Source organism: Diplodia corticola, assembly GCF_001883845.1.
Source record: "Diplodia corticola strain CBS 112549 chromosome Unknown scaffold64, whole genome shotgun sequence".
NCBI classification, from domain to species: Eukaryota; Fungi; Ascomycota; class Dothideomycetes; order Botryosphaeriales; family Botryosphaeriaceae; genus Diplodia; species Diplodia corticola.
The window spans coordinates 24,331-47,548 of record NW_017971543.1 but is presented as its reverse complement, the minus strand read 5'-3'; the positions used below and the strand labels follow the sequence as shown (position 1 = coordinate 47,548).

The 23,218-nt window shown below is 56.4% G+C and overlaps 7 protein-coding genes across 7 annotated transcripts; 6 read left to right on the top strand and 1 right to left on the bottom strand.

The window, feature by feature from the left end:
* Positions 1 to 5,195: 5,195 nt before the first annotated feature.
* On the top strand, positions 5,196 to 7,334 carry BKCO1_6400015 (chromo domain shadow; the record flags this gene model as incomplete). Its single annotated transcript, XM_020278166.1, has 2 exons — positions 5,196 to 5,291; positions 5,412 to 7,334. The coding sequence occupies 2 exons, from the start codon at positions 5,196 to 5,198 to the stop codon at positions 7,332 to 7,334; spliced, it is 2,019 nt and encodes a 672-aa protein (XP_020126491.1).
* A 495-nt stretch (positions 7,335 to 7,829) lies between these two features.
* BKCO1_6400014 (uncharacterized protein) lies at positions 7,830 to 8,987 on the top strand (the record flags this gene model as incomplete). Its single annotated transcript, XM_020278165.1, has 1 exon — positions 7,830 to 8,987. One exon carries the CDS (start codon positions 7,830 to 7,832, stop codon positions 8,985 to 8,987), a length of 1,158 nt encoding a protein of 385 aa, XP_020126490.1.
* Positions 8,988 to 9,622: 635 nt separating this feature from the next.
* Positions 9,623 to 10,450, top strand: BKCO1_6400013 (uncharacterized protein; the record flags this gene model as incomplete). Its single annotated transcript, XM_020278164.1, has 2 exons — positions 9,623 to 9,898; positions 10,061 to 10,450. 2 exons carry the CDS (start codon positions 9,623 to 9,625, stop codon positions 10,448 to 10,450), a joined length of 666 nt encoding a protein of 221 aa, XP_020126493.1.
* Positions 10,451 to 16,231: 5,781 nt separating this feature from the next.
* BKCO1_6400012 (uncharacterized protein) lies at positions 16,232 to 16,702 on the bottom strand (the record flags this gene model as incomplete). The annotated part of the gene is made up of 1 exon (XM_020278163.1): positions 16,232 to 16,702. The coding sequence occupies one exon, from the start codon at positions 16,700 to 16,702 to the stop codon at positions 16,232 to 16,234; it is 471 nt and encodes a 156-aa protein (XP_020126492.1).
* A 633-nt stretch (positions 16,703 to 17,335) lies between these two features.
* On the top strand, positions 17,336 to 18,691 carry BKCO1_6400011 (uncharacterized protein; the record flags this gene model as incomplete). The annotated part of the gene is made up of 2 exons (XM_020278162.1): positions 17,336 to 17,697; positions 17,749 to 18,691. The coding sequence occupies 2 exons, from the start codon at positions 17,336 to 17,338 to the stop codon at positions 18,689 to 18,691; spliced, it is 1,305 nt and encodes a 434-aa protein (XP_020126495.1).
* Positions 18,692 to 20,727: 2,036 nt separating this feature from the next.
* On the top strand, positions 20,728 to 21,151 carry BKCO1_6400010 (uncharacterized protein; the record flags this gene model as incomplete). Its single annotated transcript, XM_020278161.1, has 2 exons — positions 20,728 to 20,919; positions 21,023 to 21,151. The coding sequence occupies 2 exons, from the start codon at positions 20,728 to 20,730 to the stop codon at positions 21,149 to 21,151; spliced, it is 321 nt and encodes a 106-aa protein (XP_020126494.1).
* Positions 21,152 to 21,903: 752 nt separating this feature from the next.
* Positions 21,904 to 23,040, top strand: BKCO1_640009 (uncharacterized protein; the record flags this gene model as incomplete). The annotated part of the gene is made up of 6 exons (XM_020278209.1): positions 21,904 to 21,981; positions 22,041 to 22,163; positions 22,225 to 22,369; positions 22,430 to 22,545; positions 22,613 to 22,727; positions 22,775 to 23,040. 6 exons carry the CDS (start codon positions 21,904 to 21,906, stop codon positions 23,038 to 23,040), a joined length of 843 nt encoding a protein of 280 aa, XP_020126498.1.
* Positions 23,041 to 23,218: the final 178 nt, after the last annotated feature.

Here is a 23,218-nt window from a genome sequence, read left to right as displayed (position 1 = left end):
GGCAGAGACAGAACCATCACTAAATGCCTCAAGGCGAGCGGCGCGCGGATGCAGTATTGGCCCAGCGTTCAGGGACAATCTTTGTCAACCCGATTGATGGACAAGGTCCGCAATGAACACACCGCCTGCCGCAGCCGCAGGGTAGTAGGACCCTCTGAGCGGGCTAGCGGATAATGCTGTTGGCCTTCGGGTATGCTGCGGACGAAGCCGCCCTCAGAGCCGGTTCAGCGCGATGCTGGGCGCTGATCTACCGCCGCCCGCGCGCTACGCGCCGACAGAAAAACTTCACCGTGAGGTACGCAGATCGTGATGCGTGATCGGTCGGAACGAGAACGCGGGATACCATGGGTACGGCCAGCCAGAAGCCGAACCAGTCATGCAGTGAGCTGCGCTTGAGCCTCACGCGGCCTCCGCCAGCAGCGGCGCCACTCAGAGCGCCTGCAAAATCCAAAGTGAAGCAGAGAAGCACGGCTGTTTGACAGGCCGCAAAATAAAGAAATCCACGAGGGGCTTATTTCAGGCGGGTACGCGCCCGCATAGCCCGCTGAGAAGCCCCGCTGCAGCAGTTGAGTTGCGCTGTGTGGCTGCTTGGCTGCCAGCGCCTAAAAGACAGGCCCGGTCGCGCGAGTGCGTTGGGGGGGAGTGCGCCAAAAACGAAGGCCTAAGTTAGGCCCCTTGGCTCCGCGACCGGGGCCTGCTGGGCCAGGCTCCAGGTAGCCCACGCCGCCGCCGCCGCCGCCGCCGCCCATGCCACCCACCGAGGCGCCAAAAAAGCGCAACACAATCACGTCCAACCGAACTGATGCTGCTGCTGCCTGGCCGGAAGATCAACGGAAGTCGTTTCTGGATTCGCGGGTTGCAAAAAGTCAAAAAGTTAAGTATCAGGGACCAGGGTGGGATTCGAACATCCGCCGTCTCCAGAGTCCTAAGCCTCAAGATCCTAACTAATGCCACTAGCCCAGAGGTACTACGCAGCACATGTTTACATGCGAATGGCATCTTCTGGCAGTTAGAACCGCCGGCTACCCTTATAAATCAACCATTTCTGCCCAGCCACGCCTATGCGCGCCCAGGTGCCGGCGCAGCAAGTGGGACGCGCCCGCCACCCGGTTTCCGGTTTTCCACCCGAGCGCGACCTACCAGCCATACTGGACGGCGCCGATGCTGCATCGAATCGGCGATGAGCCGCGGACCCGACGGGCTGGCCGCCCACCAGCGCGCATATTGGGTCCACCACGGCGGATACAGGGTCTTCACATAGTGCACCATAGTTTGGGGGTGCTGATCCACGCGCGTGGTGCCGACGGATGGTTCTCGCGGCCTTGGGCACCACGCTCTCCAGTGATAAGCTCCCTACTGGCATCCAAGGAGAGCTTCGGCTCAGTGAAGTGTGGTCCCGCGCTTCTGTCCAGAGGAGCCTTGCGTGAATTCTTCGCCTTGTGGGTGCTTGAGTGTGGCGTGCGATGCCGCGGTTTGCCGCCATCCCGCTCCCGCCCGTGGTAGCGATGCTGGGCGGCTTCTATTTGTTTTTTTTTCCCGCTTGCTTGGTCCGCAACCTGAGACGCAAAGCTTGCTGGATGGATATGCCATGTGGCTGGCCATGCTTTACTACCTGGCGCTGTTCGATTGCTATATTGGTTCTGATCTTATTTAAACTGACACTGGACCATTTTATCGATTCCGCTTTCACCTCTCTGCTGAATTGCACAAAAATAAGAAAACTCTGTACCGGCACGACAGTGGTCTTTCAAGCGGAGCTAAGAGATGACTCTATTTTCGAAGCAAGGGACATTGATTGTGCAGCTGGCGGTTTCATGCTTGGTGCAGAGATCACGAGCATGAATGAATATGATGGTACCGTGATGGTCAGATGGAGCTTCTCGTACCGCGGGTGCAGCGTCCGGCTGGGTCTGCCGCGCCGTGACTAAGCCGCGCCGTGAGCAGGAGAGAACCTCACTCCATGGTGCGGTTGGAATTACATTCGGCTCAGAGACAGGCTCATGGTTTGGACGAGTACTTGTCCCGTTACTCTCCGTGTGGGTTGAGCCGCCGGCGGCTGCTGACGCATGAGTTAAACGCGCACCGCACACCTGAAGAAGAGTAATGCAATGAGCCTCCGTCCCGACCAGCCTCGCTGGAGCATCATATGCCAGGCCGTCCTGCCAGAGAAACCATGAGCGGACCGTGCGCCCGAATTCTCATTTGACCAGTCGCGTGGGCGCACCGCCTTGCGGGTTGCGCAAAACGAACGCGCCGCGCGCGCGCTTGTTGATCTGCCCTCTGGTTGATCTGCACTCTTGGACTGTTGCGCTGGCCGAACGGCTGCGTGGCTGCCTGCCCGGCCGAGTGTGATCAGGTTGATCGCGGGAGGCAGGCGCGACGTGATGGCCTACGCACGTGCGCAGGCCGGGGCTTCCATGTCAAAACCAATCTTCGGATCCAACCTAACCTTTCCCTCTTCATCCTCCTCCCACTCTCCTCCTTCGACGTTCAGCTTAGCTTGACAGCTCGCTTTGCCTTCTGCCTTGAATCAAGATCCACTCCCGTCTCCTTCACTCATGCCTTCCACCTCATCCTCCTTCGCTTTCCTCGAGCTTCGTCTCAGATCTTCGGTAAGATCCTTCTCTCTCATCACCTCACCTGCATACCCAATGATGACCAAATTTCACTTGAATTGAACAACAACCGGCTACGGCAAGGCGCATCACTCGATGTGGTGTCTCCATGGTTGTCCTTGAGAAGACTAGAGCTGCCTGACATCACTTCACTCTGCATTCACTCTTCCCGCCTTTTCGTGTCAGGGCTCTTGCTAACGTTCCTCAACTTCCAGATCTTCTTCAAGTTTACTTCATCTGACTTCATACCACAAGTGAGTCATGTTTCCCTTCACCAGCACCATCTTTCGCGCGATATGATGATACCCAAAGCAACCACTTGCTTGCAGGTGCTTGCCGCGAGACAACCACGGCCTGCCAGAACACTGCCGATTTGGGTTGCAATGCCGAACCGAGAGCTAATTTGACCCGTCGCACTTGGCTTCCTTCACCGTTTCTGCTCGTTTCTGACTGGAATATCTGACTGACTTCTACGATACCTCAGGTTCTTTTGTGCGTTGCGTCTCACCTGGCCTCGCTCCTTCTGTGCTGGTGCCCTCTTCAACGCCGCACTTGCCACACCTCACTTGAGAAGCATCACAAATCAAGGTAAGCCCTCGCTGTCCCCATTCCTTGTTGGCATATGATGAGGGAGCACGTCTCCCCAGAAGGCAAAGAATCTAAGAAAACCAGCTACGGCGGGACCTTCTACAGGGAGGTCAGGGTTTTCTATGGGTTGCAATTGAGCTCAGTCTGACCATGTCACCACATTTCCATGATGCTGCACGTTCGTTGATGTTCCATCGCTAACCACCTTGCAGGCGCCTCGCACTTTGGCCCTGTTGGGCACGCCCGACTTGTTTATCTTTGTGGGTTCTTCCTGTTTTTTGCCACTGTTTCACTTCACATGATGACCGACTACACTTGTCTAAGTCGACCTTTTCTGAGCATGCTGCTTGACAACACGTTACGAAGCAGCTTCCCACATCGCCAAATGTGAGGATCGCGCGTTTCTGGCGGCGTTGCTGGCGCAGGTTATGACGAAAGGTCGGCGATGGAAGAAGCGGAGCTACCTGACCGTTCCTCATCCAACTTCACTTTATTTACCTAAATTATCTTGAACTTGCGCTAATGACGAGGTACCATGCAGGTATCCCATCGGGCGCCTCTGCCACGAGTCCTCCGACCGCCTTCACTCCAGAGAGTACGTCACCCGCATTTCCAAACACACATACTGCACACATGATGAGGGTCTTTGCGCCCGAAAGAACAGTTCTGAGGACTGGACTGCCCACCTGCCATTGCGACACGGCCGTCCTCTCATCCCAGCCTCGTCCTTTGGTTTCAAGGTGCGGAGGCCGTGGCAATCTTCTGGAGCGTCTGTGACTTCACCATACAGGGCTGTCGTGGGCCGGGTCTCGCCTAGCAGCTTGATTCCCCAGCAAGAACCCGGTCGTTGTCGAGCTGCTCTATCGACATTTGCTGCTCTTGTAACCGGGAGGCCGGTGGATACGTGATCGCGATGGGGGAGGTGTCTGGTCCGGAGACGACGCCTCGTTGGAGGCCGAGCTAGCTGAGCCGTGTGCTTGTTTTCATCTTCTTCTTCCACTGCTTCCACCTATTTGGGAGATGCTGCTGCTGACTTTTGCTCATACCGCAGACAATCTCACCGTTCCTTTGTCCTCGGCGACCGAGAATTGGGACATAGCCTCATTGAACGATCGTGGGGGAAAGCGTCAGCGGACACATGAGGAGCCAAAGTGGATTGATATCAAAAGGCGGGATAGCTAGTGGGAGGACAAGCCTGAGGGCAGGTAGGGAGCTCACCAACGGAGGTACATGCCTCAGGGAAGGGAGAAGCCAACCAATGGAGGTATTAGATGACTTGGGAAGGTCAGAACTCTTTTTTTTTTTTAGCAGAATGAGACCCTTAGATCTTCGTGTGTCTGCTGTGTGACCGCTTGTCTTGCTTTTTCTCTACCAGAATGATTGCTGCTTCGCGTAGAGGTGGCTGCGTGCCGCATCACCCACGCAAGCCGGTGTTGAATGAGCCTGGGCATGAGGAGCCGGCATAGCCAATGCCCGAATGACAGATGATGGCTTCCATGCTGTCGTCAAGGACCTGGAGATGGTGGCCGGGCAAATCCCTTGTCCAAGCTGTCGGGAACGTCCATATCCTACATGCTTCAGGCCACAGCACGCATGCAACATCGCGATCATTGGGAAACTGGACAAAGGAAAAAAAAAAACAGCGCACGCGCAGCCCACATCGCTCCCTCCCTTCCCTTCCATCTCAGCAGTCCAGTAAACTGCGACTTCGTGGTGCGAAAAGCCCAATCAGCCCAAGGAACGCAACCGGTCGAACAAAACGAGGCGAAGGAAGCCACGACATGTCGTCGAAAGAAAGCCAGCTCGGTGACGGAGCGAGAGATTTTCCCGCGCTGAGGGCAGGGGCCGGGGTGCGCAAAGAGCGCCGCAGGAGTTGATTGGCCGAGAGGTGAGCGGGCGGGAGCGTTGGGTCGGTGTTTTGCGCGAACGCGTCCCGCCGAGCTCTCGAGAATCGCGTCCATCCTCCGACCCTCCGCCGCCCGCACCTTTACCATGTCCGACACCTCGCGCCCGGCGAAACGCGCGCGCAGGACCCCAGCGCCCACATCGAAGCCGCACCACGCCTCGCGCGCAGCCTCCTCGTCCAAGGTAAGCAATCATCCCATCCTCCTCCGCCATTGGCCCCGAGTCAGCAGCCACCAAGGTACCGCTGGCTCGCTCGCCCGCCCGCTCGCTCGCTGACCACCCACCCCACCCTCCTCCACACAGCGCAATGGGGTGAACAACAACTCCACCACAGCACCCAATGGCGCCACCAAGACCACAACCTCCGCCAGAAGACCCAATGGCGCCGCCGCCGCCGCCGCCGACGCAGAAAACGACGACCGCCCAGCCACGCCGCTGCCCTACGTCCCCAACCGCGCGATCCCGCCCATCGCCCCCACGCCTCCGTCCGCGTGCCCGCTGCCCCTCCCGCCCGGCCGCCGCGCCAGGATCGTCTCGCGCCGCTACGACCCCGTCTCCATGCAGCCGCTGTACCGGGTCCGCATCGAGGCTTGCTCGTCGCCGCCGGCGCCGGCGCTGAAGCAGCAGCAGCGGCGGAAGCAGCGGTATGAAGGTTCGCCATCATCGTCGTTGGGCGGACGCGGTTACCACGACGGCTACGACGACGATGACGACGACGATGCTGATCGGGGCACAAGCGACGCTGCGATACGGATGACAACAACACAAAATGGCGGCGGTGCACCGCCAGTAGTATTGCCCGCGGATGACAAGGACGACAATGACGAAAATGACGATGATGACGACGTCGAAGAACACACGGCGCCGCTCGCGGACATCCTGTCGTGGGTGTCGGCGGCGGAGCTGGAGCGGTTCGAGCTGGCGTGGGAAGACGACGTCGTGGTCATGGTGGACGAGGAGGGCGCGGTGCTGCTGGTGAGCAGGGAGGCGCAGCGGGCGATGATGGGATGGCGGGCGCAGGAGCGGCAGCAGGGGCAGCAGGGGCAGCAGCATGACGAGCGGAAAGCGGTGGCGAGTGCTGCTGCGGATGGTGGGGTGGAGGTGGCAGCGGCGGCGGCGGCGGCGGCGGCGGCCATGTCGGAGGGGGAGAAGAAGGGGAGGAAGCTGAAGGGGAAGAAGAAGCCAACGAGGGAGTTTGTCGATTTGCTGCCGCCGCGGAGGAGGAGGGGGAGGACGCCGAAGACGGCGAAGGTGATGATGGGCGTTGTGGGTGTGGAGGAGGAGGCGTTGCAGACGGTGGAGGATACGGTGGAGGGGGAGGGGGATGTGGATGTGGATGTGGATGCCCTGTCGGAGACGGCGGAGTATGGGGAGTGGGTCAACCCGGCGAAAGTGAGGGGGATGGTGTCCGAGAGTGGAGCGCCGGATCGCGGCAGCGGCGGCGGTAGCAACGAGAAGGATGAGCTGGCGCTAACGGATGCGAGCGAGGATGAGCATCATTTGGGGAAGTGGAGGGCTGGGGTAGATTTGCTCTCGGCAGAGCGGTCGGAGGCGTCGTCTCGTGCAAGTACCACCCAACGCTACATGACGACGGGTGATGGCAGCACACCTTTTGACGATACGCTCATGCCAGCTTCCCCGGTTCGTCGCTCGATGTCTAGTAGAGGTGCCTCTCTACGACGCTCGTCGTTGGCGTCCAACAATTCAGCAGCCCATTCTTTCCGCACCGCCGATAGCCGCATACGATCCAGGCAAGCCAGCGCCGCTCTTTCGCGGTCAAGCTTCAAAACGGGAGCGGAGAACGGAGCAGCCAGCCTACTTTCCGCCTTTAATTCGACTCAAAACTCATCGTCACGGCGGCAAGGCGCACAACAGAACATCGACGACTCTGACGCCTCGGCGGGCTCGAGCAAGCAGGCGGCCGCGAAACGAAAAAACTCGGAACGCCGCCGTTCACCAATCACCGTCCCTACTACGTCTACTCGGCACCAAGCGTCGAGCATGCTGCATCCTCCCGCGGAGGGCTCGTCCTGGGAGCCAGAGGTGGCAGAAGAGGAAGAATACGAAATAGAGTCGATCATAAGAGATCAGTTCTTCGAGGGCAAGCGGTACTACCTAGTCAAATGGGCGAACTGGCCACCGGACGAGATGAGTTGGTTCGCGGAGGAAGAACTAGACGGCGCTCGGGAAGTGCTGGATGCCTACCTTGAAGGCCGGGAGGAGTAAAAAGGCAAGAGTGATGGATGATGGTATGGTGAGGTATGCTGGGGATTGGTCGGGGCGGCGGAGGTATTGGATAGTTTTTAATTCCGTTGCTACACGCTTCAGAGGCTTGGGTGACATTTGCACGCGGCAAATAAAGGTAGAGCGGATACAAAAAAAAATTTCTTCCATGGTAGACGTAGCTGCTGCTTCTGCGACGCGACGGCTCTTTCTGTAAATCGCAACGACTTCTGACCAGCTCACCCAACACGCTCATTGCCTCTCTTCACACCCGCTACCCGTATGCGTCCTCGGGCTAACTCTAGTTTCCACTTGTCGTTGCATTTTTCGGGGTGTTCGTTCACCGTGGTTCCACTATCTGACAAGTCCTCGGCGCGCCGTGGCGACCACAGATCGCGGGTCTTCGGCGCCTACGGTAGCGTGACACCCTGAGCCAGTCCTGCAGCGCCCTGGATACCTGCTCTCACCTAGAGTCTCTGGCCCAAATTCGCGGAAATCATGAGGTCTTATAAGCCGCTGCCGCCGCAAGCGCCGTCGTTCGAGTTCGAGTTCTACACACCCCCGAACTACCCCAGATACCCACCTCAGAACAATATCCATGGCATGACGCACAACAACGGAGGGCGGCCAGTCTTTAGTCATGGCGACATGAACTACCGGCCTGCGTCACCCAATCCCAATGACGCACGGCATCAACCTCCTGCTCCTCCGACATACTACAACAACCCCGGGGTTCCCGTACAAGCAGCACCTCAGCTCCCACCTCTCTCCCAAATCTACAATGCACGACCGCCGCTAGGCTCAGCGGCACGATACACACTACCTCCACCACAAGCCATGCCACCTCGCCCGCGCCGCCACCTCGCCAGCAGCAATGCTCCGCATCCCCCCGGCATTGCAAGAGCCACACGCCAGCACTACTATCTCCCAGCGCCAGCGCCACTACAGCCGCCGCCGCCGCCGCCTCCCACACCCATCGCGCCCTGCACCAACCGGCGCTGCCACTTCCACCGCCTCCGCTGCGGTCACGTGCTCAAGACGCCGCTCACCGAGCCGCCCTCCTTCTGCGCCACCAACTGCGCGACGGAGCCCCTGTCCACCGCGTTCCGCGCCCCGTCGTCGTCGTCACTCTCGAGCCAGCGACACCACCCCCGCCCCGCCGCCGCCGCCGCGGACCCAGGCTTCGGCCCCGCGCCCTTCGAGTGCCCCGTCTGCAGGGCCAAGCTGTTCGCCGCGCTGTGGAAGATGGACGTGCAAGGCCTCCGCAAGCAGATGCCGCGGATTCCGTTCGAGGACTTCGCCGAGTGGGTGCATGACAACTACAACCTCGTGTGGGTGCAGCGGCGCGAGCGGAAGCTGGAGCAGCTGGTCGGGGTGCCGGCGGCGTCGCGGCGCACGTGCGAGCAGCTGGGCCCGGGGGAGGCGGGGATGGTGGCGTGGCGGCCCGGCGAGGCGCGCGCGCCGTATCCGGTCGAGGAGCTGCGGAGGCTCTATGAGATGAGGGTGGTCGAGCGCGGCTTTTTCGACTGCCGCTGGCAGGATCATACGGTGGTGGAGGATGAGCGCGGCGGCGAGGCGGAGCCCGGCGTCGTTTATCAGAGCGTGGAGCTGCTGGGGAGGGACTTTTTGGAGCACTGGGCGGTCGTGCGGGATTGATTGGTGGATGACGGACAAGATGGGGGAGATCGGTCTTGTTGAACTCATGTCTGAGAAGAGCCACTCGCTTCGGGAGCATTATTACGGGATACGTAAGGTAATGGATCAGCTTGGGGAAGGTCTTGGGGCATGTTACATGATCTGGCTAGTGCAGGCAGACACAAAAAGCACCATCCATTGTCAAAGCTGCCTCGTCGTTGCAGGAAGCTGCTCCATGTCGAGCTCACTAGTACTTTTCAGGTCTGCATGTGGAGTCTAGTCTCTTGTCGGAGAAACTTGATAGACTCTCAGGGCTTTGGAAGCCGACTCACAAAGTAATCGATCGCCTCTTTGTAGCAGAAATCCAGACCAGACCTTTCTGCGAGGGGCGTGTGGGATGTTAGGCACGCTGTGACACTGGTTGGCGCCTGACGCACACTTCAGGCGGTGCTTGATCCGCAACGAGCTGCGCCTGCCAATTCGGGTATCTGCATCTGCGCTGACCTGCCATCCTCGCTCACTCCCCTCACTCCTCTCGCTCTTCATCAAGACATCTTGTCACATTATTCGGCATCCCAGCATCGCGTCTTTTATCACTCCCAGTCTTTCCATAACACCAAGCAGGACGTCCCTTCGTTTACCACCCAGCCCAAAATATGGAGCGGTTGCCTGCATTCTTGTTTAACCCTACACTAGAGGTACCAGAGCAGAACGACGAGCTCCGCTTTTTCGCCGAGCTCCCCTTTTTCCACTCCGAGCTCGACTCCGAGCCCGAGCCCGAGCGTCCCATCATTGCCATGCGCTTCGACATGCCAATACCCACGCCACACTACATCACGATTATGCTCGCCCCTCATTGCGACCAGCTGCACCCGCCCAACCCTTCGCCTTGGATCTGGGAGGTGTCTCGGGACGCGATCCCCACCTACGAAGTACGTGCACCCCATTCACAACAACCATCGTTCGCCACTCATTCCCAAAGCATACCAAAACCAACACATTCACCAAAAGCCCCCCTCCCTCCTCCTTTCCCACCACCTTCTCCCCCCCCCTCCTCCTCTCCCTCGACAGATACTAATCCCCTCCCGCCACAGCTGCTCAAACGCACCGTCATGAACCTCATGCTCATCGGCAACTCCACCCGCTTCTTCGGACCCAGGTCACTGCTAGCGCTGCCCGAGCTAGAGCAGACCATGCACTTCCACATGACTCCCAAAAGACACCCGTGCTTCTTCGAACAGACAGCGTCCGCCAGCGAGCAGCTCAACCGGGAGCGCGGCGGCGGCGGCAGCGGCAGCGACGGCGTCGATGCCGACGGCATCATCACGGACGACAGGTGGCCGAGTGGCTGGGACTACGACCGTGTGCTGAGGGAGCGTAATTTCTTGTTTCTGCATGTCATGCCCGAGGGGCACTGGGCGTGGCAGGAGAGGATGCGTGAGAGGGTTGCGGAGGAGTTGAGTCGTTTGATTATGTGGGGATGACTTGCTGGCTGGCTTGCTTTTTTTTTCTGAGGCTTAGGGGTGTTTTGGCTTGTGCGTGTGTGTGAGTTTGGTGGCTTGTTGGTGGATGGAGGGGGAAGCTTGCGTTCGCTGTGATGAGGAACGTCGCTCTTTGAAGGGTCTATTCTTTTGGTGTTTTTGCTACCGTATGGTCAATTGGATTATGGGCATCACCGCTTGACTTCATGTGCAGTGGTCCGAGTGGGAAAATTCTCCGTCATCTTTAATCTTTGACCTTTTGTAAGGCAAATAGAGATGGAAGATTTGCAGCCATTTGACATCAGCTTGAGAGTTACTGACACCTTGCTGTCGCATTGCGGATCGATTCGGGAATGACTACGAGCCGAACTTATGAGAAACAGAGAATTGGAAGCACACTCCACTATCAGCTTCCTTTGGCAAACCTCACAAACTGGTCGAGTAGCGGAGCAAGTGGCATAGTAATTACAGACAAGATGAGACACGAATCGATCCGGTAGTACTGCGGAGTCCTACAGTCTCTCCTTACGAGATTGGAGTTCATAGGCCTCCTGTTCCCTCTACACTAATGCCTTTTGACTTCCATTAAGGGGAATATCTCCCCGTCGAAGTTTAGTACTGCAAAAAGAGAGCAAGTCCGAGCAAAAACAGGATGCGTGTAGTTCTTCCATACTATGGCGCTTTAGCTTACCCTCTTGAACTCTAAAGAGCTTCGAGGACTCTCCGATGAATTACGTGGATGCTGGCGGGCTCTACGAAGGCATTGTGTAGAGCCGAGGGAACAATCTGCTTGGGAGTCAGCAGGAATGAAAATTCGAGTCTTTTAAAACATTTCGGGGCCGGCTTTCCCACGGTAACATGGTTTCCATAGAATTGGCACTTTAATACTCAAATGCTGATTTAAAGTATTCCACGGTTAGGGAGCCACTCTACCCGACTTCAATATATTTCAACAAGCTAATATAGAATCTAAGCCATTTTACTAGCGGGAATGGGCGGTGTTTTATTCTCCGGATGAGCTATATATGGGTGTGGTTGGGCATCGGTCCCAACATTTTATCCCAAAATCTCTTGGTCAAAACTGTAAGAGCCAACTAGAAGCTTTTCTTTCGACGTCACCTTTCTCACTAAAAGCTCCGTAAAAGTTATGATGGCGTTGCTTATAGCACTAAAGCCTCATCGGTTCAACCGAGCGGCGCTTTGTCCTTGCTCAGGCGCTATGGTAACTACGCCTGCTAGTAGATATCATGGTGCTAAATGCTTCACTTTGCTATTGCTCATAACTACCTCCGTCCTCCAATATGCATCTTGGGAGTCCTTCATACCCCGAAACATTAGGGCCGCGCAAATCGTATCAGATTACGACATCTAACGGTCGAGGCTTACGGGGCTTTTGATATAGTCGCGTGACGCAGTGCGTGTGGAAAACGGAACTCAAAGATGATTTGACTTGTGTCTCGGTACCATGCGCGGCTTCGTCCTACCAGCGGCAAATAACACGTTGAGAAGCTCGTGACTGTAGGCTTCCGACATTTTCATTCCCGTAGTGCCCTTCAACAATGCTCCGTTGTGTCGTTCCCCACTGCATTTTCAGGTCTGTCGATTTGTGTGTGCAGGCTGTCCAACTACATGAATAGGGAAAAGAAAAAGCACAAGGTCCCAAGCTACGAAGTGACCGTTGCGAAGGGAAACAGCTGTATGAGCTACACGCTTCTGGGGACCCTGTAGGATCGACACTCAGCCTTCCTGTAGTACTAACTATGTTTGATGCTTCATTATGTTTCTCTAAGCAGTCACATCCCTGACGGGCGGGTCTGTCAGCCTGGTTAATAGATTCCTATACTTGTTACATGGAATGGTCCACTCTCTGGTGGAATTGTCATCCGTAACTCGTGCTGTGATCGAGCGGGAGTAGCAAGACAGGATGTGTCGATGATGCTACCTTAAGAGACTGTGTGGCCAAAGCTTATAGTTGGCGATGGTACCTTTGTGTTCTATGTCTGGCAAGTGTGGCTTTATTCCGAGAGGCATCGGGCTTGCGCCATTGTGGTGATAGGATAGTGAAAGTAGTATAGGAGGGCAGAGTCTACGTGATGTAATGTTGCAAATAAGAAGTGTGGTTCCACAAGCTCACGTCGGTAATGCCATAGGCACTTGAGGAGAAAGGTCTGCAAGAATCAACAGATAGTGTATAGATAGAAATCAGGAAGCAAGAGTAAATACATGACTTGATGAAGAAAGGACAAATATGTCCCACCGCATTTGCAACACTCAGCAACAGTCAAGGGGTTGCTGAGCACGACAACAAAGTCCATCGAACACGCCCGAGTGAGTGAACTCATCTCAAGCGGCCCCGACATTTCTGTCCGACTGGGAATCTTTGGTCGGGAGAGTCTGCGGTGGTGTATGCTCTTCGGCGTGATCTGGATCTGAAACGAGAACGTCGGAGACCCCGGAGACGGTGCCGGTTGGAATACGAGAAAGGAGAAAGCGATAGGAAGGAATAGACTAGGTGGAAGGGTCTAGAAGCTGGAAGGGTGACTAGAGCAATTCAATCGCCGGTTGTGAAGAGAAACATCGACAAAGAAAGGAAGGAAGGGGGGACGTGCAAGGGTATGTGAAGAAAATGGACAAGAGACAATCCAGAAGAATGTCCCAACCTGTCACTCATGCCTAGCCCGAACGCGAGAGACCCAGTCCCTACCCCCAGATCCAGACCCCGTGTGTTACGCATGAGAACGACGCCACTCCTGCAGAGTCCGGAATCCTCACGTCCGGGCTTAGGCACGGCCAAAGCCCACGTCGCAATGACAGCCCCCGACATTTCTGTCTGACAGGAAGCGTTGGTCGGTTTGAAACAGGTTGGTTTTGATCTGCGGCGATCGTGGATATCTCTGGTGTGGGAGGCGACCAGTGATTTGAGTACGACCGCCGAGGATGATTGGTGGGAGGCAAAGGCTTGTTGGGCTGGCAGATACTGATGAGCGGCAATGGGGCTGGGTGTCGAAATGCGCAGCAGAGAGCAGATGAAGCGGTAAATTTTGTCATTATGGTGAGTGGCAAGCATGATATTTCTGGATGGCCTGCCTACCGCGCGATGCGGTGGGGGAGTTCGTGTCAGCGATGGTCAGACCGGGTGAAGGGAAGCTACAACGACAAGGGTGAAGACATGCAGTTGAAGGTAGCCCGGCGCGAAGAAAAGTGAGTCCGAAGCTTACTGACACATGTTTTGCTGCCTAGCGAAGAATGTCCAGCGCAAGACAGGTGCATTCGAGCTAGGCTGACACGAGACGACGCAAGAATTTCTGAGCGCGTCAGCACCTTGTGCGAGGACACATAGCAAGAAGCGACTGCCTTGGATGTCATTGGAGTTGGTGGGGCGGTAAAGTGTGGTGGAGAAAAGAGGGAGTGGAGTAGAGTGGAGGAGGATGGGATCGAGCGGGCGAAATGAGATATTTGAGGGCCAGGCGCTGCCAAGCCTCGTCGCTCGGCTTCCCAGTCAGCTGTCGTGACGCGCACGTCGTAAAGAAGCCCATTTGGGAAGTCAACTATGTTCTGATTCTGTTGGACCGCATCATTTCGTTGAGGAAGAATTTCATCATAGACCCACAAGGGTCTCATTCAGCAACGTATCATCATCTTCAGCACCCTTGTTATCCCTTTTTCAAGCGCCTATACAAGACAGCCGTATCCTTCGGAAGAATCAAGGATCTTGATATGAGAACAGACCGAGCCAAGTGAGCCTATGAATTATCCGCTCCGTTTGCGCGCGCTGTTGCCAGAGCGGAGACGCGCTGTGTGGAAACAACACGAGTAAACAAACTCTGCACCGGCAGCTGTACCCGACGGTCTCAGAACCTGATTTCAGACTCTTACGCAACGTGTCCCTACCAATCTACTACATGCTAAACGCCTCGAGACGAAAATCCAAGGCGGAGGGCGGCGCAGCTCAGCAGCGGGAGAGGAGCGCGGCTATGGCAGCCATGACGGAGAAGTGCGCAACGATGACAAGAACAGTTCCATCCAGCGTCCAATCTCCAGCGCATAGCCTCGAACCATCTCCACTCCGTCCTCTCCGGTGCTTCAAAGAAATCCGCCGCGCATATACGAGACAGTATGAACCTGCAACATGGGCGCAAGGCGGCGGGCACTTGCACTTGCAGGTACGGGGCGACTCGCGCGGCGCGAGCGGGCGCACAACACCACCATGCTCGCCCGCCACGGCAGAACGCCCAGCGCAGCCAGCCCAGCGGCCGGCCGCCCCAAAGCCTGGCAGCCAGACACCGCATCGCGCGGCCAACACAGGGCAGGGAAGCGCAGCGCCGTGCACATCGGCGCAGCGGCGCACTGATCTGCTTCACTCCCCAGCGCTTCACCACAAGCCAGCAAGCAAGCAAGCATACAAGCAGGATCAATTCAAATTACTCAAGCGCGATCAAAAAGAAAAAAAAATGTCGGGCGCGAACTAGCCGATACCCCTCCGGCCACAATCTCAAGCCGAGGAGCATTCAAATTTCCCATTTCAATCTACACTCTCGATGAGTCCGAGAGACCATCGGGGAAATCAGCTTATGGAAACCGAGCGAAGCAGTTTCCCAAAAAAAAACTAAAAAGAACTTCCACTGCAAAGACAAGAAAGAATGTCCTGAAGAAGAAAAGGTTTGAGGAGGAGGGGGGCGAGGAGGGGTTTATATGTGTTTCGGTGGGGGGCCGGCACGAGGACGGTCTGGTGCTCGCTTAGCTTGGCGTGGCAACGCGGCCAGCAGGGCAACGCGTGCCCTGTTTATGAGCGCGGATGCGGAAGGAGCGTTAGGCAGCAGTGGCGTGGTGGTGAAAGTGCGGGTGGCGCCGGGTGAGGAGTCGGCCCAGGCCAGGCTGCGAGTTGAGAGGGTGCGGCTGGTGAACCTGGGGCGCTGTGGACGGAAGACACTGCTGCTTTTTCACGTTGCCTTCTGGCCTTCCTCTTAGGCCTGAAGCTTAGCAATGAAGCTGCCGCTATGTTGGCTTTGCGTGGTGGTGCTCCCCGCCTACCGATGTTCGCAGCGCTTGACCATCTCTGGGCAGATATTGAGCATTTCTTGCGATAACGATAGCTCAAGCAGAATCATTCGTGTTCACGCCCACAGGTCGAAGGCTGAAGCAATGCTATTACTTTCGAGGAGCTCACGCTGTGCGCGGCCCACGCTGCCGGTATTCACATGCTGAATCCATGCGCGGATCTTGTGTGATCGCACCATTTCGAGGTTCTTCCTCATGTATTGACACATGGACAGGATATTTCAGCGAAAGACCTTTCATTGACTACGGACCCATGATAGCATCAAGCAAGCCATCTCATCATTCAGCAAGCAGCCCTGTGGCGAAAACAACTAGCCGTGTCATTGCTAACATCATACAATATCCATCCCTCAATCTTTCAAAGGCGTCCCACAAGGGTATAGAAATCAAGAGAAGGAGAAAATGTGAACCAGCGGTCGGCCCCGAACAGTACATGGGTGGAGGAAATGCGTCGAGCGGTGGCTAAGGGCGGAACGTAGGTCTGCACTGCTAGCTTCCAGAAAGTCAGTCATGCTCCGCAGAGAACAGGCAGGGTCATTGACACGAACAGTTTGTGTAGTCGATCCTCGAGCATCCTGCCGTGTCGAGCTGCGTTGCGAGCCTTTCTTTGGTCCTTTTGCCGTAAGTGACTCAGCGGCAGCCTTCAAGAAGAGATGCAGTGGAAGGCATGGGGCCCGTAGGCAAAGGTGAAGCCCGATACGAAGCGTGCCAATGCCCAGGCGGTGGTCAATTGTCCTCGCGGTCAGTCTCGTAGCCTTCCTCGGTGAGTCGTTGGTTGCGAGCGGCGCGCTCAGCCGCATCGCGCTCCATGGCGGCGGCGACCTCGGGAGTCAGGTCGTCTTCCCAGCGCGGCGGAGCGTCTGGGCCATTGTCATCGAAGCCGCGAGCATGGGCGGGGTAGAAGACGCCCAGGATGACGCCAAGGGCGACAACCAGCAGGACCAGTGTGGTATCGGCCATGTTCCAGGCCATGAAGGCCCTGTAGTTTGGCTTGAACGGCATCTGCTCGACGACGGGAAACTCGGGCGGCGCGTAGTCAGTGGGCTGCGTCAAGGACGGACGCGGCGTGGGAGACTCTTGAAGGATGCCGGTAGGCAGTACGGTGGTGATGCTGGGGAGGGAGCTGTGGGAGTGGTGGCTGCGTTGATCATAGAGTCTACGGTAGGTGCTGTCAACACGCAGGCGGATCGAAGGCATCGGGTCTGCAAAGGTTTGTTCGGGGACGCGTGTTAGAGTGAGGATGGCGAGGATGAGGATGAGGAGGAGAGGCAGCTTCTGTGCGGAAGCTCATCCTGTGGACTCGGCCGGCACCTCGCATCGAACGAGAAGGCGCAACCCTGCCACCTCCGCTACGCAAGTACACTCGCAGGAACCAGCCGTGCTTGTGAGGGGAAACGCCCGGAGCGCTCTTAGGAGGGTACGCAGCGATCCGCGCATTTAGACTGGGAGTCTATGAGTAGTTCGGGATCCACTCCGCCTTCTCCATGGGCCCGGCCGTCCACGACCATCGCCTCGAGTCCGTTATCTTACTATGAGTTTGCAAGATATATGTTCAATTTTCTGAGCTCATTCCCGGCGAACAACGTCAGAGAGGCCTCCCACATGACCTTCATCGGTGATGGCCGTTGCCTGTGCTTCTTAGTGGAGCAGTGTTAGTTGCAGGTGGCAACAAAAAAGCCAATGTGTGCACGTGTGTCGGCGGGTTAGCACATGGGTGGTGACTAAGCAACAACGTAACAACGTTGGCGGCGCACAAAACAGCTTCACTCGAACTTTCATTTCTGTCCACCTTACTACAACCTCAGATCTTCCGCCCATCCACAGCATAGCATGGAGGCTAGCACTCCGCCTCTGTTGAGGCTCAACTACGACTGCCTCCTGCACGTCGCTGAGGCGGTCGCCATTCTCGACTTCGACCTTTGGACTGAGCGCCTGGATCACCTCAAGAACCCTTGCAGCCCATCGGTCCTTATGGCTCTCAATAAACCCCGCCCGCTCATTGCCTTCTCAATGATCAACAAGGAAATCCGCGAGAAGACGTCGTTGATCGTCTTCCGAAATGTGTTCCTGTGCCTCGATCTGCTCTATCCGCGCGAATTTCGTTGCGGTGGGGGCATCATGGAGCTCAACGCTGGTACCGCACGCTATGAGAGAACCATCCGCTGGCCAAGGGACTTGATTGTTCATGCCAAGTAAGATTCATGAGACCGCTACTATGAGCTGAACTACGCTTACATATGCAGGTCGCTGTCACTGGAGTGCATTTCTTACCACACCAGCGCGGACGATCTTGATGTGAATGCTCGCCAGGAGGTCCTACCTCCACTCGTTCCACCTACTCTGCTTGATCTACTCAGGACACCGCGGATGCTCAAGCGTCTATGCATCAGCGAGCTTCCAATGCGCTTGCTAAAAGACATCAAGATCTACGCCCGCTACCTCCGCCTCGAGCCGCTGCAACAAGTCGAAGAACTCGTCGTCTCCTTCGGTGCCGAGTACTTCATGCGCATTTGCCCAAACACCAGGACTCTCTATCTCGCCGAGACCAACTGTCCGACCACAACCAGGTGGCGTGCTGGTTGGCTCCACACATTGGGCGAAATTCACAAAGAGTACAAAGGCCCATTCTATCGCTACGCGTCCGCGCTCACGAAGCTTCGCTCCTTACAGATAGGTGTGATGTGCTTTGCCCTCAACCTCCACAAGCTCCATGAGCACCTTTCTGGTCTGGAACACCTTTATCTCGAGGCCGTCAACACCGTACGTCAAGAATATTCGCTTGAAGGCCTCAGCAGAATCGTCCAGGGCTTTGACAAGCTTCGCACCTTGACAGTCGACGTCTGCCCAATAAGTAACGTCGGAGGGCACGCAGAAGAGATTCGTGAAGGGATGGAAATAGACGACTGGCCGCCGCTATTCCTATCAGAGGATTTTCCAGGTGCAGACTCCTGGCTCAGCCGGCGCGCCGAAGTCGCAGAAGCGTTACTGTGCGGTGGTCATCCGGCATTGCAGGCTGTGGAGTTGCCTGCTGATGATGACTGCTGCATTTATAACAACGCCACAACCTTCCGCTACTCGAGGTTCGTCAAGGGCGCAGGCAAGCGTAAAGTCGACTTGGAGAGAACCGTGGTTAGGTCTTCGACCAAGTTCCTGGCCCGGCACTGGCACTCTGCGGACTTCCAATAGGGTGCTCAACCACAGCTTTTGGGGCTTTGGCAGGAAGAAAGTTTGGTAGCGTGTCGAGTGCAGCATAGGATGGCCATTTGGGCGACACGGAAGCGGTATGCGATCCGAATTGGGCTATGGTCTTAATTTTCAACCAAGATAGAAAAGTACAAGTACACGAGCCCATCTCCAGTGCAGCTTTGTGTGACGTGCAGGTGAGAACTGATACAGTGACGAGTGAAACACCGCGACTGTCGCAGCGCGTAAGTCGCCATACAAAGCGGTAGCAGTTCATGATCGTAACATCATGCGCTGACAAGTCCACTTATCCGGTACTTATTTCCCTGCCATATCTGCGTGGTGCCGCCTCCTCATCCACGCGCTGCAACCACGAGTCCACACCGGCTGATATACTTGTAGAAGGGAAGGCCATTGCTCCCCTGGAAAACAAGTAGAGGGCTAGTGAAGGCCAGTAGGGCGCGATTTCCATGCGATATGAGCAAAGAGGACTGTTAGCAACCATGATCTGTGGCTCTCAGGGCGTCGTGTCAATTTGCAAAATCCCATATGATGATTGTTGCAGAACAAAGTGTTGTTCACCTGGTGGACTGCAGTGAATGGTGAATGCGGGCTTGCACTGCGACAAAGAAGTCGGCTTGCGTAGCTGCGGCGGAGTGATGAGACAGAAGCCAGGTATAGGACCTCTCGTGCAGCTTTGCATCAATGTAATGCTCCGTGAGCGTTTCCAGAGTAGGTCACGCAGCTGCATATATACACCCAGGTGAACAATCGTGCCACTACCCATCGAGGGCTACACCTTCTTCCAGACTCTGGTATGAATTATCGCTATGGCAGGTGGTTTTGCAATTGCCCTAGCTATTACCAGTTCTTCGTATTATCTTTGTCGACTTCGTCATAGGAGTACACGTTTGGGATTACGAGGCAGTCCCTTATTTCAGTCAGTCAAGCTCGTCGAGTATGTCCTCTCGCGTGTTTCGAAATCCTCAAAGTAGGACTGAGCTGGATCTTACCGACCATGATAGGACAAATGATTTCCATATGGACTGATGTGATCTGCTGCTGTGCTATCAGAGCATCGCAGGCGTTGGACGCATCAGTGGCGCACGGTATATACAAACGGAAGAAACAAGGACTCGAGCAAGGCATGATGTGCGATGTCCGCTCAACCGCTGAGGCCTCGAGTGTTCTCAGTTACCGAAAAGTGTTACTACCGGGTAGCAGGTTATGGAAGGAGCTATCGTGGGTGCGGGGCGACGAGATGATGGGGGAGAGGCTGGCAGGGACATCTTCGACATGGGAGTCAGTGATTGTTAGCACCCCTGTCATCCGCTAACGACGTATGATGGCGCACCTGGGAGACTCGCAGTTAGCGCTTGCACTGGTGAGACTATACTTAACCGCAGCCGTACCGCCTCATGAGGAGAAACAAGTATGATAACGCTACCTGACAGTTAGCGTACGTGACTTCGAGGCCTGTGCGACTTCCCAGCATATTGCATGGCACTCCCAAGCGCCGTTGCAGAGCTGTAACTTGGCTCCCAGCTCTTCCGGTTCTCATTCTCCTTGTGCCGTTGTTCCATTGCGTGTGGTATGTCCTCAAGTTCGAGTATTCGAGAGGTTTCGCCGCTCTGCAAATTCAGTGAATGAGAAGGGTTGTGCCGCGTTTGGCGAGGATGGATAAGAGATGGTGAGGCACGGTGACGTGGTAGTCGGGTTGGTGTGTGGGGGGGACAGCATATGGGAGAGGGAATATCTGCGATTAGAAAGCCATAAGCGCTGGGAGACATGGCTGCGTACGGAAGGCACTGCCTCACAGAAGCTCGCCGCTCCCGCCAGCACTCAGGGCTGGCGCATCACGCGCCTGCAGGTACGCGAACTCTTGAAATTACATCATAGCCAGCTTGGGCCATAAAACATCCCATCGTCCATGCACTTTCGTGTACACCCCCACCAATTCCTCCAGCACCGCCAGACACCTCGACTTCTTTGAGGCCTCTACAAGCACACCACACGCGCCCATCCGTGCAACTCACGCAATGCCGTCTCCTAGCCTTAGTCGCAACTTCTTCACCGCGACGCGCTTCCAGTGCCGTTGCATGGTTCAGCCGCCGCAGAAGATGATCCGCTACCCTCTTCCTACATGCCCCATGAGGGGCCGTCGCATCCGTTCCGCTGACGGTATGGGCTCGCGCGTCTGTGAGTTCCGCAGCAAGCCCGAGGACGTCCAGGTGAGTTGAGTCCGTCCCAGCTGAGGCACCTCACTAAACGTCACTGCGCCCACGCTGCTTCATGAACACGCTCTGCCACGACGGGTAGCTGACGCAATCACAGTACGACGACGTGCCGGAATTCGACCCATTCCTGACCCCCGAGCACCCGTTTGGTGGCCCCGACGACCCTCACTACGGCCCGCCGATGACGGCGCGCATTTGGCCCATCCTCCCCTGGTTCACGAAGTGAGCACCCAGAGTACACTGCTGCTCCCACAAGAGGAAGTTTCAGCGTCAAAGGCGGAAGATGACCTACACCACTGGCTCGATAGCTTCACAAGACGCTGATCAACTGTTTGCACGGATCGAAGTCCACGGTGGACTCCAAGAATGCTTGTCTCGCATACTTCCATTCACATGGCTATCGAAGACATTTCAGGACTGAAAAAGGCTGTCCATGCGGGCAATGGCTGGCGTTGCTTTACACTGCGTTCGTGTGGTATGATTCACCGAGGATAGTTGAGGACATGGCTTTGATGCTACGGTTATATGCTCTCTTAGTGAATACAAACGTGCCACCTCAGTTCTTGCTGTCTTTGCTCTCAGACTCTGTGCCATTGCAGAGACTGGGATGGACCTTTATAAATCGTGATCTCATTCAAGCGCGAAATGGTAGGAGTGTGGAGTTGCATTCATGCGGCTCCAGCCAACATATTGAATGTGCCTGGACAGGGCAGGCAAGGCATCATGCTTACGGGTATTTCAGATCTTCCTGAAGGTATGAGCTGCAACGGTGGCCGAAAGCGCATGAATCGAGAGCAACCGGGCGTGTAGAACGTGGCGCTGAGCTAGAAATACAGCACTGGTCGGAAGCCAGTAAAGACCAAAAGCATGCCACAGTCCTCGGGTTCTACGTTGTCGAGGGCAGCGTGGCCTGGGAGGCTGCCGCTGATCAATTCCTGAAGACCGTCCGCCATCCGAGAAGCCACATCTGGCAGTCATATGCAAAAAGGGCACATACTCTACACGAACCTGGCTTGGCGCATGGACCGGACTAATCCTCACCTGATAGGCGTTGAGGTGTGACTGCCCAGGGCGTGCTGGGCGCGACTGCCGTTGGGCCTTCCGCATGTGACCAGGCAGCGATTCGCGCGCTATTTCAGCTCCCGCCGCCTTTCTCGTCTCTGCTTTCTTCTTCACCATCCTCAACAACAGCGAAACCCCTCTCCATCTCCCGCGTGCGCGCCAGAGCGTATCCAACAGTAAGTCGATAACGTCATCGCCACTCTTCCTGTCACCGATCTCACTGACGTCTCTGAACAGGCCCCAACTGGGGTATCGTTCCTGCGCCCCTCGTCGGGCTCTCTTTCAACTTGCCGCCTGGGTCCGCAAAGAAAAGGAGGACCTGGGCGGCAGCCAGCTGCCAGTGGCAGCGCAAGCGTTGGGGCTGTGAGGCGCCACCCTTGGGGTACGTTTCGTCTCCCCGTCTCTGCTCGCAGACCTGAACTTACTGACCTCGGATCTACAGTGGCCTTCATCGACAACCGCCCGATGAAAAAACCCGGCCGCTGCCCGGGTCGTAGAAGCCTATCGGTACCGTCAAAGGACCTGGGCGGCGGCCCCCTGAGCCACAAACCCCTGCGAGTAAGTTACCATGCCTTCCAGTTCTGAGCCTTCCTCCTGTGAGTCAAAGCTGATGTTCCTACCACAGTGTCACACGGCGGCCGCCATCACCGCCACCATCACCGCCACCATCACTGGCTGGCCCTTGTTTTCCTCCTCCCACCGCCGCCAGGGCCCCTCCCTCGAGTGGATGGGAAAGCACAGTCCGTCCACTCGGTCCTGGCGGCGGCTAATACAAGGGCCAGGCCAGACCCCAAGCCGCTTAACGCGTACTGGCGGCCCAACCAGGTCTCACATCCACGACTTATCCTGCGAGCCTGGCTGAGACCCAAACGCTACCTCCAGCGGACTCGGCCAGGCTCCGATGCCACCTCAGTGGGCCTGGTTGGGCCCGCCAGCTCAACTGTCTTGGCCCTTGGGCCAACTACGAGATTTTACACTGTGGAGTCTGGGCATCATGGAAGATACACTGGCTGGGTTGGTGGGAAAGTGGCTGAGGTGGCCAATGGGGACTGAAGGCATGTAGCCCTGCGGCTCCATCATGTCTTCCTTTTTTTGTTTCTCTCTTTTTCGATGGGAAAAGGATCATACGCGCTGGGACATTGAATACAACCGCGAAGTCAATGCGAATCTATCCCTACTTCTCTAAAACGCTGAGCAATCATGACTTCCTGTAACTAGCACCCCTTGCCTT